General features: G+C 39.8%; 1 protein-coding gene across 1 annotated transcript in view; it reads right to left on the bottom strand.

Moving 5' to 3' along the window:
• Positions 1–11,895, bottom strand: part of LOC106810009 (serine/threonine-protein kinase MRCK alpha-like) — a 51,996-nt gene extending 40,101 nt beyond the window's left edge. The window contains exons 1-6 of the mRNA XM_014813259.1: positions 11,838–11,895; positions 11,374–11,541; positions 10,917–11,075; positions 10,213–10,318; positions 6,274–6,365; positions 5,806–5,889 (exon numbers count right to left, since the gene is read on the bottom strand). Of these exons, the coding sequence (XP_014668745.1) occupies positions 5,806–5,889; positions 6,274–6,365; positions 10,213–10,318; positions 10,917–11,006 (372 nt within the window). The 5' untranslated portion in view covers positions 11,007–11,075; positions 11,374–11,541; positions 11,838–11,895. The remainder of the gene's footprint in view (positions 1–5,805; positions 5,890–6,273; positions 6,366–10,212; positions 10,319–10,916; positions 11,076–11,373; positions 11,542–11,837) is intronic.
• Positions 11,896–14,296: the final 2,401 nt, after the last annotated feature.

Below are 14,296 nucleotides of genomic sequence, written 5' to 3'. Positions count from 1 at the left end.
ATATGTATATATATATATATAGTCTACTAGTATATTATCTTACGCTTCGTAACACCAAAACTGCCATGCAACGATTGTTATAATAATATATAAGACATAATATATAAATAATAATAAAAGAAATGAAAGCCAAAAAAAAAGAATAATAATAATATAGTAAGAGTAACGGATAACAGATTAACAACACCATGCAGGACTCCGCGACTCATGCTTACTGCCATACATGGATACAGCCACGCTCATCGCGTGCACGGCGCACCACTTGGGCTTACGTGTACCAGCATTGACACAGAAGCAAAGGTAAGCGCAATTACGAAAACACATCACTCCTTTTTGCACGCAGACACGCCATAGGCCGTAGAAATTATTATCATCCACCAGCTTTTGCCTGCAAACAGTAGCAGTGATGCACGCACGCAGGTAACCGCACGCACGCACGCACGTCGGAGTGTTCGTAATTGCGTTACCTTTTGCCTTGCTCTGTGTCAACTGTACACGTAGCCAAGTGGGTTGCGCGTGCACGCATGCGTGGTTGTATCCATGTATGGGCAGACAGCATGTAGTGCTAGTTCTGCGCTGTGTTGTTAATCCTGTCATCCACTATCTTCTTATATATTATTATTTTCTTTATTTTTTCGTTTCATTCTTTATTATTATTATATATATTCTTATATATTTATTATAACAATGTTGCATGGCAGTCTTTGTTTGTTACAACGTAGAATAATATACTAGTTAGAACTATATATATATACATATATATAATAGTATATGATATATATCATATATATATTATCTCTATATAATTCGCTTACAAGCAAACGCTCAGGTGTTCGGTGTGTGCAGATCGTCCGGACTGGTGACTGCTATGACTAGAACACTCTGATCGTTCTATTCTTGTAAAAGTTGTTTTGGGGAAGCGAGTGTTATTATTAATTATTTATAGGTCTTTTTATTGTCCATGTAATTCAAATAGAAATCCAGTGTTAATGAGTGAGCTGAAAGTGTAATTAAAATAAGTGTGATCGCGTCGCATTCGCTGTAATTTGCACCGCTGCTGTTTCGGCATCGACCATTAAATAAAACCCGTATACCCGTATAGCAATCACATTGCCTCAAAAAAAGAAATAGAGAAAAAAAAAATCGCGAGGTTAGCACGAATTTCGCACGATAGTCGTTGCTTATGTGTGTATTCATCATACGATGCACACTCAACCTTGAGGTATAGTTATTTAGGTTCGTGTGTGTGGGTAGTTGTTACTCGTGTGTCGTTTGCGCATCCTTTCTCTGCATTTTCAGTCATTGTGTATTACCAACTCATGTAGGCCTATATAATGTATATTTTAGTTATCGTAGAAAGCACAGATTTGTGGATACTTCATTCTTTCAAGTAACGGGTATCGTAGTAACACTCTTGGTTTTAATAGCCTGAGTTTTACTTGAGATGTGTGCCGGGTGGGCGCGTTGTAGTGACACTCTCACCCTAAGTATACTTTAGCAGATACGAATCAGAGAGTGTCATCGAAAATATAGTGAATAGCTGTCATTTCACTCCCTTAAATAGACGCTGATGTATTTTCTTTACATTGCTGCATTAAGTTCGCATATTAACGATACGAATGATAGAATGTATCCAAAATTAAAGTGCATGCAGCTGTCATTGGCCTCCTTATACACTGTGTTTTGGAAACCTGACAGACATGTATCGTAAATCTGTTGTTTATAAATTTTAATAGTTAACGACAAAGCGAAACTTAGTACAAAAATCAGGAAAAATCAAAGCGTAATATTGGAATATTATAATCTTTCTTATCGGTTACGGATGGAGCTACCTCCGGTGACATATTTGTGTCACACCCGTGGCGATAGCAACATGTGCATGGTACTTGTCGATGGCTTATAGCTGTCACAGTTTGTTCGAGAGGAACGCGTGTTAGCACGTGTGGCTAAAACTACTAGCCCGCAATTGCAGCAGGCTTCGAAGAAGCCAAGACAGCCAGTGAGCTAACCTATGTACGTATGTTTACTGGCAGAACTAAAGTAGCTTATAGTTCCTAATGGCGATTCCATAGTAATACGTGTACCTTGGCATTTTATAAAACTAAATCATGCGTTTAAATGCGGTCCCTATTTGACTGTGATCAGGGAGCAAAACTCACGAAAGAATATTGTGTTATATTAGGTATCAATTTACCGTATACCAATTAGAGACCTAATTTTGTGTTTCTTACAATGGTGGTAGCTTTCCTAATGGGTAGAGAGTGATAATTGTGTTTGTTTGAACCTCTCAGCACAGTCTTTTGATCTATTAGATCATTGTCATACTTCGTTCCTCGCGCTTTACCGATCCTAAGCCCGTTCGCTCACGCTACAGGGGACGTATATATAGTCTAGCTGCGTTGAAGGTTATTTTCGGCATTGACGGCTCCCCTCGTAGGCGTGCGACCAGGCGTTGTGCAAGGAGCTTAGACGTGCGGTATATGTTGGCGGCTCGTCTATCCCGCGCCCGGTCGATCCATGGCTCACTCGCGTCGTTCAATTCCCTGCACTCGTTTGCTCTACGTAAATCACCGTACCCCTGTGTGCGTTGCGTGCGTGCGTGCGTGCGTGCGTGCGTGTGTGCGTGTGTGTCTGCCTGTGTGCGTCTATGCGTGACGTGAGTGCGTGTGGTGTTTGCTGGTGTGCGTGCGGGGTGTGTGTGTTCTGCCTGCGTGCCGTGCGTGCGATCGTGCGGGCGTGTGTGTCTGCCTGGTCCGCGTGACCGTGCCGCGCGCGGCGTGTGTCTGCTGCGTGCGCTGTGCGGGCGGCGCGCATGTTGTGTGTCTCGCCTGCGTGCGTGCGTGCGCTGCGTGCGGGTGCGGGACGGGCGGGCGTGTTGTGGTGTCGGCCGTGGCTGCGTGCGCGTGCGGTCGGGCGCGTGGTGTGAGTTGCCAGTGTGCGGTCAACGCACATGCCTATGTCACATGATTACGTGTGTGGGCGGGAGGGAAGGGAGGAGCTGCTGTGAAACCCAGTGCTCTTTTTGTACAACATTTGCGGCACGTGCAACATTATGAGCAGACAACCACGTGTGTGTTCGTCGGAGTTAGGGGAGGTGTGCTTTTTATACCTGGGGAGGGAGGGAGCGAGGCAGGGACGGCGTCTTCAACTTAGCGCCGCACGCCCATTTCTACAGAAACTAAAGACATCCTGCGTATAACACATGCATGCACGTTCACACAAGCATATCTTTTTCAAGCGTTTTTTCAAATTGGCACATTACCGAGGGCAAATTGGGTGTATGTGTCAATTATTAGGATTTATCATATACACGCATGAATGTGTGCTAATTTGCTTATTGGAACTCGTTTATGTGGCAAATCCTGGTAATAGTTGAGACTGAGACGTTATCTTGTAACAATTTTTTGGCCACATTAATTACATAACAAATTAGGCATTCATTCATTGATAAAAGGGGAAAAGCGTGTGTTAAAATAACATGGTTTATAGCTCACACTGACATCGTCAACATGATCTATTGGGCCATGGGGTGTCGTCCGTCCGTACGCCGTCCGTCGTCCGTCCGTCAACGATTTGGCACGGTCAACGATAACTCAAGAACGCGTTTGACCCACATGTTTTCAAAATTGCATATACACATTTTTTTGGTTGTTTTTTTTTTTTTTTTTTTTTTTTTTTTTTTTTTATTTTTTTTTTTGTTTTTTTTTTTTTTTTTTTTTTTTTTTTATTTTTTTTTTTTTTTTTTTTTTTTTTTTTTTTGTTTTACTCTTATTGGATGAGGTCCTTTGGTGAATCGTCATTATTGTGGAGGGGCAGCCGCCATGTCGACCTTCGCTTTCGAGCCCTACGTCCATCTTTCATTTGGCATCAATATGTAACTGGCCATAGCCAGCTCAGTTCAGGTTCAACGGATTTTCAAGGGATCTGCCGTTCTTTGGAAATAATGGGTACTTGGCCAACCAAAATATATCACACGGGGCTTTATATATAGTTTTTTTAAAATTATGGTAAACCTTAAGTAGCATTATTTGTCAATTTCCACTCTGCATTTCAGTGTAACAGGGGAGGCAGCAGTAGTGGATATGGTAGCAGTGGAGGCAGCAGTGGTGGATATGGCAACAGTGGAGGCAGCAGTGGTGGATATGGCAACAGTGGAGGCAGCAGTGGTGGATATGGCAACCGCGGAGGCAGCAGTGGTGGATATGGCAACGATGGAGGAAATAGTAATGGTGGAAGCAAGGGCAATAGTGGAACCTATGGCAACACCTGGTGGCAATAAAAGTAGTTGTAGTGTTTTACGTGAATAAATGTGAATGCAGATGAAGTGTAGAGCACTGCCAAACATGTGTTACTGGCTACGAGGAAACATACTTATACAGACTTTTGCTAATAGGAGAATTTATGAATCTTGCACGAAACCTGAAAATAATTAATAAAATCACCAAGAGTCAACAAGAAACGCGCCGATTATGTCCGTGGAGATTTACATAGCTCCTGCCAGGTCGCAAAGTAACAACCATCACTCACTTTATAGGCTACAGAAATATAATGTCTTCTTGACAGGGTATCACGTACATAACAGAAATGTTTCTCACGTTTTTTTTTCACAAGTGGCCCTTCATTTAAATGATCATACTAGTAAATATAAAGGTTAAAAGAAAGCACAACATTCATGTAAATATAGTTTAAATTGTTAGATAATAGGTATATATCCATTAGTTGTTTATAATATTCTCATCTTTATTATCAAGCACATATCTAAAACGAGAATTACTAGTCTGTTATAACCTGTTGATGACCGACTACATAAAAATGCAACTATATTACTTTTCAAACATGCCTATATTTTATGGCATAGATATTTTCGTGATTACACAAACACTTAATATTTAGGAAACACTGTCACCTGAAATAAAATGAAATGAAATGAAATGAAATGAAATGAAATAAAATGAATGAATGGCCCATTGATCGTAAATAATGTTTGTGAAAACCTACTGTTTGATTGCAAGGTAGTAACTTAAAAGCCAACACTGGTAATTCTAGGGATCAATATGAGCTGGTAATTGAATAGATTGGTGTATACTAGGTACTATAAATAAATAATGAACAGTAATGGATATATTAGTTTCATTCAGGTTTAAGTGAAATATAGATAATGTAAGATGCTACATAATGTATATTATAATAAAAGATTAATAAAACTTGTATTATTCTGAGGTTTGCTTTGACAGAACGAATTTTGTCAAGGAATATTCATCAGAAATTGAATGTTGCGACTCAAATGATGACAGCACCCTGTATGTCTACACAAGTCAACTGGCTTTGGGTTATATATGTAAACGATAGAAACCTCCAAGCTATATGAAACCTTTTCCCCACTTTTAAAAGGGAATCTCAAGTAATATAGGTCCCAGGATTATAAAACAAAGGCTATTTTAGATGCCTTATCTCACCCCAAGACAGAATTATACCTCGTAATATTTTATGTTGAAAGAGCCATACATGCTTCTGATACTATTCTCTGTGTTATGTCTATCAATTGCAAGCCATTACCAAGTAGGAGAGGGAACTACAAGAATACGATCTTATTTTTATGAACTTAAACACACATTATTATCTGAAGCGCAAGAGAAGAATGGGTAAAATCAAACAGTTACATAACTTGGAAGATAATCGCAAAACGAAAACTTACACACAAGAATGCTGGCTGATTCGGGCGATGACATGCACGTGCCTGGCTTCATGGCAAAATAACCAAGGTGATAAATATACACTGTATATAGCTGCTTATAGCATACTCACATCTGCACGCTTGAGCATGTACCACTTGTTGAGAGTCTTCATAGCATACACTTTGCCTGTCACCTTCTCCTTCACCACCGATACCTGCAAGCAGATGAAACAAACTTATTAAACGCAGTATCCTTGATCCACACAACAAAGAACAACACAACATAATATCAGATGCAATGGTTAGCTAGTTTCTTTCAGCTAAGACACTTTTATGAACATGGCTAGAAACACAGAGCCTACGCAATTACTTTATTTGCCTGCCTGCTATCGTATTATCATTGTTATTGAAACAATTACAGGTTCTGCCACTTCTAATTCTTACGGAAAACAATTAAACACAAAACATAATTGCAATAAAACAACTGGCGACAGAAGATAATTAAAATAAATGAACAAGTAGAATCCCATGTGATTGAGTTATACGTCATTCATAATAATATTATTAGGTTTATAATTACTGTATGTTGATATACAAACCTCTCCAAATGCACCTTTGCCAATGACCTTGATAAGCTTGAAGTCATCTTTGCGTAATCGCAACTGCTTTATCGACATCGCAATAGGCTTGGCTAAATAAAATAAAGTAAACTCCGATTTTACATAAAATGCAATTGAATTGAAGGGAAAAACGTTTCTTTAGTACGTAGCAAATAGATGTTATACTGTGGATACATATACCCATACTGATGCACTATAATATATATACTATAGTTGAGTTTTTAGTTTCTTATTTACTGTCAGTGTCTTAGTAATATTACTGACTTGACATGAATACAACTGGGAATATAATAGGTAGCCCGAAACCAGCAACAATTGATAAAAAGCTGTTCAAAAAGATTCACTTGATGTGGATTAATTATCACATTATCAGGCCTTAGAAGCAGTTACTACAACTATCACAACACATCTGGCTAGAGTTTTGCACAGCCCCGAGTTATTACTAGTTACTGTTCATTGCCCTTTATACATTACGCAGACAGATCTATATTCAGAAACTTTCACAGTACATAGCATAAACAAATGTCACGTGTGTGTAAACACTCTTTAATAGATAATCAATGGGAGAACGTCTGTAAAATGAAAGTTCATCACCCAGTGCAAAATTCGTATAATTATCTGGCGTTCACAGTTCTAATTTCATCATGTGTTCAGAATCATCGTAACATTTGGCAAAGTTGATGATCAGCAAGTAAAAGTTATAGTAGCAGACTCAACAAGCTTTGTGGCTTTGGCTTATGTGACTTCAACAGCTGGAAATGCACATTATTTCCCAAAATTTAAAATAAATGAGTGCAATGCAATCACATGAAACGCAGTGACAGGGCAATCTCTCACAACCAGACGTCCCAAATGTCCCGGTCTCACCGGGATCCTCCCGGTATGACACGCTGCTCCCGGTGCCCCGGAATGAGTCCAGAAGCTCTCGGTCGTAACATTTTTCAGCCATATAAAAATTTACATCAGTAAATTACTAAATTTGCCGTTGTTGTTAATGTACTTTGATTCCAGCGAACAATAAAAGGCCACAAATGGCAAGCATTAATGTGATGCAATGTGTAATATACTCGTATAATAATAAATAAATGTGAACCCATAAATTAACATAAATTTGCATTTTATTTTACATGTATACTTTATAAAAAATGGTGGTGTGCCACGACAAACACATATCGCAGCCCGCCACAACTTTTTTTCATGTTTTTGCGCACTGCGAAAAAACGGCGATGGACCATTATCACAAGTGCTCCCTTTCTTGGATTGCTGGCTCCCTTTCTTGGATTTCCCCGGAATGAGTCTAGAAGCTCTCGGTCGTAACATTTTTCAGCCATATAAAAATTTACATCAGTAAATTACTAAATTTGCCGTTGTTGTTGATGTACTTTGATTCCAGCGAACAATAAAAGGCCACAAATGGCAAGCATTAATGTGATGCAATGTGTAATATACTCGTATAATAATAAATAAATGTGAACCCATAAATTAACATAAATTTGCATTTTATTTTACATGTATACTTTATAAAAAATGGTGGTGTGCCGCGACAAACACATATCGATCGCAGCCCGCCACAACTTTTTTTCCTGTTTTTGCGCACTGCGAAAAAACGGCGATGGACCATTATCACAAGTGCTCCCTTTCTTAATTGGATTGCTGGCTCCCTTTCTTGGATTTTCCCAACTTGGGACCCCTGCACAACATGCTTTCACAAAACTTGCATCTGTGCATACATGTGAAAAAACATCAGAATAAACAGTTCCAGAAGATTAAAAATGCAAAAGTTGTTACAGATCGGGATCCACTTTTACACATTCCTTAAACACAGTCTCATCATGACGGAACATCGGAAGAGGGGTTGCAGGTTTCACGCACATGCATGCGCACTACATTAGCGCAGACTACATTAATTCACAGGCCTCAGTATAATGAAGTTACTTGTGCACCGATGGATGGGAGCAAAAGCACAAATAAGCCTTCTTACAGCATCTCGGGACTGCAGATAAGTAAGTATACTGCTACATTCTGCCTGGCAGTACTGCGTTGGCCTGGCAGCCTTCAGGGTTGACGTCATCATTGGGAATTCGAAAAAGCGAGTTCCCGAATAGTAACTGCTGAAGCCGCGTTTCAAAGCGGACAGATCGTATTACTGCTATATAGCTGGCTGTGCAGGACGAGTGAGAAAACGTGATAGTATCAGTGAGAAGGTCGTAGGCCTACACTGAGCTCATGCGTGTGGACAGGAAATCTACAGCCTGCATAAAGCTGCCTGCATATCAAACATCAGTACACGGCCAGTTTAGTAATTCGAGCTAGTCTGCAGCGGTTGCTGACAAAGTTCAAGGTCAGGGCAGCATGTTGCCTATGAATGAAGTGGGTATATGAAGTTGGACAGTAATCATCTTCTTGTAATTCATGTATCACAGTCGTACGTGCGTTTTGAGTTGATCGAGTATACTGTAATATTTCCTACATATTACTGCCCAGTTTTTTTTTTGGAGGGGGGGGGGTGTTATTCTTTTAGTGTTTAGTGTTGCACTGTGAATAGCCAACACCTAAACGTTAAAGGAACGTAATTGTAACTTGGTTCACAGTGCTACATGGACATATTGCTATCACCCTGACCAGAATCCTGGCATCACTCTATATATGCCACAGTTCCACAAGACAGCTTCCATGTCTCCGAGCTTTTTGTCTGGAACCACGCCACATTACCTAATGCCATTTCAACTCCTAATAGTTTTTTATGCGGTACTGACTTCACTCACTGAATAAACGTTCACTCTTCCCTCAAAAAAATTTACAGCGACTTTAGGGAGAAATACATAGGCAGTAACCAAATGCAGATGTACGTGTTGATAACTGTAACTGGCATCACCATCATGCCACCACCATGAACCTGCAGTGTAAGTGTTCGTGCATTCAGCAGTTACTATTAGTTGATAACGCTACCCTATATGCTGTTTACTAACAAGAAATTATAACTGCAGCTTAAACCTTTGTGTTCCTTCCAGTTTTTGATTTTGAAACATAAAGACCTGACATCAGCATTGAGCACGTGAATTTATAAACAATATGCCTAGCTTGATATTCAAGATCCTGCATCAGATGTGCGCCGTTAAAACTGTGCGTGTGTGCTGAACAGTAAACGCACGTCTATATTGCCCGATCCCCTGTGATGCTGGTAGTAAGCGCATGATGTTTATTTTCGTGCCCCTCGGGTCTGCATGCAGCCGATTCGATTTGGAGCCAAGACCCCGGCCGGCTGTACCAACAGGCAAGAGTCCCGCCGAAAACAACAACAACAGTAGCTAATGGGTCCAGTCTCACTGTCCGCGTGCGCTGCTTATTTGCGGACGCTGTGGTGTGCTGGTGTTGTGGTCAAAGCTGCTACACACCCATCCTGTGATGCGGCTCCTATTTACGTAACTCCCACAGTAACTCCCACCGCGTGACTGTCAACAGGCACTGATACTACAATACAATGCGTAACAGGCCGATCACACACACATACTGTTTACGTGCATGCAGCTGTTCAGCCTGTGTAGAAGTAAGTATACAGGGTGGTGGTATACACGGCCAGAATACAGAAAGCCTATCTCATACGCATCCTGGCACGTTAACAGGAAAGAGAAGGTGGACCCACTGCAATTCATTTTTTGAAATTGTTTCAACATGGAAACTATTATAGTCACTAATAGTTTCCATGTTGAAACAATTTCAAAAAATAATATGAATATAATTGAATATAATATGGGTATATAAATGATTCCACTAATAATTAACTAATTTACCCATATTATATTCACGTTAATTACTATGGTATTATTTCCTGCCACGCACAGATGCATACGATTATTTATTCCTGTCAACGTTCTTGAAATGCAAAGCATGGTGAACTTCGCAATATGAAATTTATACCTATTTCTGCAAACTGTGAGAGTGTCTTCTCACGCCGGAGAGAGGAATGGCTGCATTCCTCATACAGCACGATAAGAATATCCATCAGGGTCTCAAGACTTAGAACCTAGAACGAAAACAGCTGATCACGAATATTGATAAAGGAAAGATATAACAGTGAGCATGAGAAAACATCAAGAAATAAATTATTATGATATATATAATATAATATAAAAATATTATATATATATAGATTGTATATATAATAAATTCATTATTAATAAAATTACTATCATCACATTCACACTAATCATTGGCAAGTTTTTACTGCAGGCAGTTGAAGAGCGTTAAAGTTTTATTTAAAAAAATCTTTACGATAAATGCCTATTCAAAGAATTTCTTCACTTCACATTTCGAGTCGAGATATCTGTACAGCTCAGCTCAACCAGGACAGTAACACATGGACTCGGCAAATACACCACATGTTGTTTGAGTAACGCAGATGGGGGGAGAGGAGACGCGAGCAGGATATGCAGCCGCAAAAAACCGAGAGACGGGGCCGGAACCGAGGCAGTCTGCACTCAGCTATGCACATTCACACACCGAAGCCCCGAAAACTCCCCCGTACGCACGATGGAGACTCCGATCTCGATCGCGCAGCTTGCAGCTAGAGCCTCTATCCCTGCTGCGATGGGCGTCATACATATAGGTGGTATCATATCTACCTCTCCCGGGTGCTGTCGCGGACCCCTCAGCCACATGCTCTCCAGCCGCCGCAGCCTGGCCTCGGGGCCGAGCTTCGCCTCCTGATCCATGGCTTCCAAACCTCTGTGACACGTTTCACAGCGTCGTCGGCTCAAATCGCCGCGAGCGATCACAGACTTCTGCGAAGGAAGCAAATTATTCCACACTAGGGCTTCACTGTGGGCAGATCATCGCAGGGAGTGTTACGAGTTGCACAGGATTGCTGCGAACTACGCGGGCAACACACATACACACACGCGCGCGCACTGCGTGTGACCTTGCTACGACACTGTGCAGCTGGTAGAGGGAGGGAAGAGAGCGGAAGCCTCAGCAGAGGTAACTTTATCTCGCGCTCGTCGGCCGCCGAGTATCGCACTGCCGGAGTGCTCGCCGTCTCTGCTGCGCCACAGACAAGAGAACATGCAGTTGGGTGCCTACCTTCAGACCCTTGCGTAATTGCGGGTGTCTATTTTCAGCTGGTCGTGCTGATGCATGGTTTCGCTGGCGACTATGGTTGCACTCGTAATACTGCTACAGCTGCTCTGGGCTTTAGTCAGTCAGTGTGCATGGGCTGCAATGATGTCTGTCCCTTTATAACATAAAAACCTGTGTATTTTGTTAACACAGAAAAAATACGTAAGCACACGAACATACATAACCTTAGCGTATTGTGCTAATTGAGTGTCATACATTTGCATGCGAGGCAAAAGAAGAGAGTTGAGAAAGATAAGTAAATAACACGTGGAAGAAGGGAAACCCTTCTCACACATGCGTAGTACATATATAATTTTGTTAATAATGAATTGGGAATGATTTCCATATAATTAGTTTACTAATAATAAAGACAAATATGCTGTTAGGCAACATTTCACGTGCAAATGTTCATAAAGATATATACATACCAATTAGAATACTTGAAATGTCAAAAATGGAGACATCGCATATGTTGGTTGCAGGTGTTTGAGCAATACTTGTATAATACACTCGCAATTACAATAGACCCATCAACATGAAATTGCGCATCTTGGTAAAATGGCAGTCACTTGACTTTAAAACCTAATACTTTACATTCCGATAAAGAGTGTAGCAATGTCGCCCCACTTTAGAAACCAAATCAGTTTTATTACAGGTACGATCTGGCGTTAAGATATAACTTGAATCTATGCGGAAACGTTCAGCGAAGGTCCATCCCTGTGAAAAACTCTGCTTCTCTAACAGTGATCACAGCGTGGGCTGCAGCGTATGCGGCCAGTCACTAGGGAGCAATTAGAATGCTGGTAGCTGTGACAAGCGAAACTTGATCAGGACACTACCAACACGTCTATCAGCAGCAGTATTAGGTCAGTGTACATATGCACGTTCCCGTCCCACAACTGCACCCTTTTTCAGTGCGATGCACTCACATAGATCTTGGTCCAGAGCTATAAACCAGATAATTCACGTGTTATTACAAGCCGCTGGTGGATGCATTTAATTGAATTTAAATAGTAGAAAGTGGGATAATATCATAGCTATTTCGTGATGCCTGTGCGTGAAATGTCAAAAGCAATTAATGTCGTAAGGAACGAAGATACATCTCGTGCTTATATTAATCACAGCAGAATTTAATAATCATTGATATGTCATTCACACCTCATCATACCATCTTACATTATATAACAATTGTAAATCGTGATAAAATAACCCATTATAATTATTTGTAATGCCTACGTAATTACAATAAAATCCATGGTACACACATAATCATTATAAATTATCGTGGGAATTAAGCTCATAAAGATATAAAGAGCTCATCGCAACAACTTTGTTAAAGTGAGGTCCTGATGATACATGCATAAATAGATCTATATATATTTATATATGTAGTTAACAACACAATTAGTTCACAAAGATGAGTTGACTAAACTTTACTATATGGTCAATAAGGCAGACGTTGGTCTTTCAGACTTCAGATCACAGTTAAAATCATATTCAACAATTATAAATGTACTTATTCTAAAAATCTGAATAATGATATCAATATTCAATGACAACTCTCTAGGTTTTACGAAGTATTTCAGCGTAAACCACACTTGTTAGATTAATTCTTAACTTTGAACAAGCAGTTCATCAACAACTTTAACACGCATTTACCTATACTATAGTCTATATGCAACCATTTGTTTTTCTACAAAAATTTCTATATTCATTATTGTTATTTTTGAGAAATTGGTTGTCTACATTTGTGATATCACCTTATAAACGATAACATTAGAGTGAAAACACCTAAGTCATTCATCAAAACTACGAACTGAGAAAAGCTCCAGATATTTAGTGTAACCTGAGATTTGGGGTACCCCATCAGATCGCTCCTGTCTCAGTAAAGACAATAATTATGATGACTGGTTACAACAGTCTGGTGAATGATACAAATAATTTCACTAATTTGCATGAGGTTACAATTACCCATGCTCTCTATTTGAGTATTATGCACTTGATTGATATCATAACAAATAATTGAAGTAGTGATCAGTTTTTCCTGCTTGACACAAAAGGAATTGTACATATAGAAAACTTTAAAAACGATAACAGCATAAAATAATGCCTCTTAAAAGCTGCATATATATAATCCTCAACGATAATTACGAAAACAAAATGAACATTTACTTACAGCAATACCCAGCATTAAGGAACAAAGAAAGTCACCAATATGGAATGTGTTAATATAATGAGCAGTAAACTCGTGATATGGATATCACCCATGTAAATTTAAGGAATGAACAGGTTTCTCTACCCCAAAAAGCATCCTCCTCAAAAAATAAATTTGATATAATAATTATACATATGCAAGCTAAAACTGCCAACAAGTCAGGCAGGTCAGCAATGAAAGGTACCGCTCGATCATAATGAACCGATGAGGCAGCTTCCTGTCGTGACAGGAAACAGCTTTATGAGGGGGGGAACGGGTAATTTCGGGACGCGGGATTGGCCATTTTAATTACCTGGGAACTGGGAAATGTCAGATAAATTTTTCGTGATTCGGGAATAGAAGTCCATCGGGACGTGGGAAACACCCTCTAAAATTGTCTGGGATCTGGGAAAATTGTGTCAATTCGTCGGGATTTCAATTTCTGCGCTAATATTTTTTAAATTTTTTTTTTTATTATTTTTTTTATTAATTATGCCCAGATAAATAATACTATGTAAATATTAGTATTTATGTAGTGTTTGAAAACCTAAACTACTGAATTTCCTGAAACATGTCTACATAATTTCCTGGGAACTGGGAATTGGGATTTTATTTTACTGGGAACTGGGATATGGGGTGTTTTTTGCTGGGAAAGTGGGAATGTACCCCCCCGTTCCCCCCCTCCTATATAGC

This window comes from Priapulus caudatus, unplaced genomic scaffold (assembly GCF_000485595.1).
Source record: "Priapulus caudatus unplaced genomic scaffold, Priapulus_caudatus-5.0.1 Scaffold403, whole genome shotgun sequence".
NCBI lineage: Eukaryota > Metazoa > Priapulida > Priapulimorpha > Priapulimorphida > Priapulidae > Priapulus > Priapulus caudatus.
The sequence above is the reverse complement of the archived record's forward strand: the minus strand, read 5'-3'. Positions and strand labels throughout refer to the sequence as shown.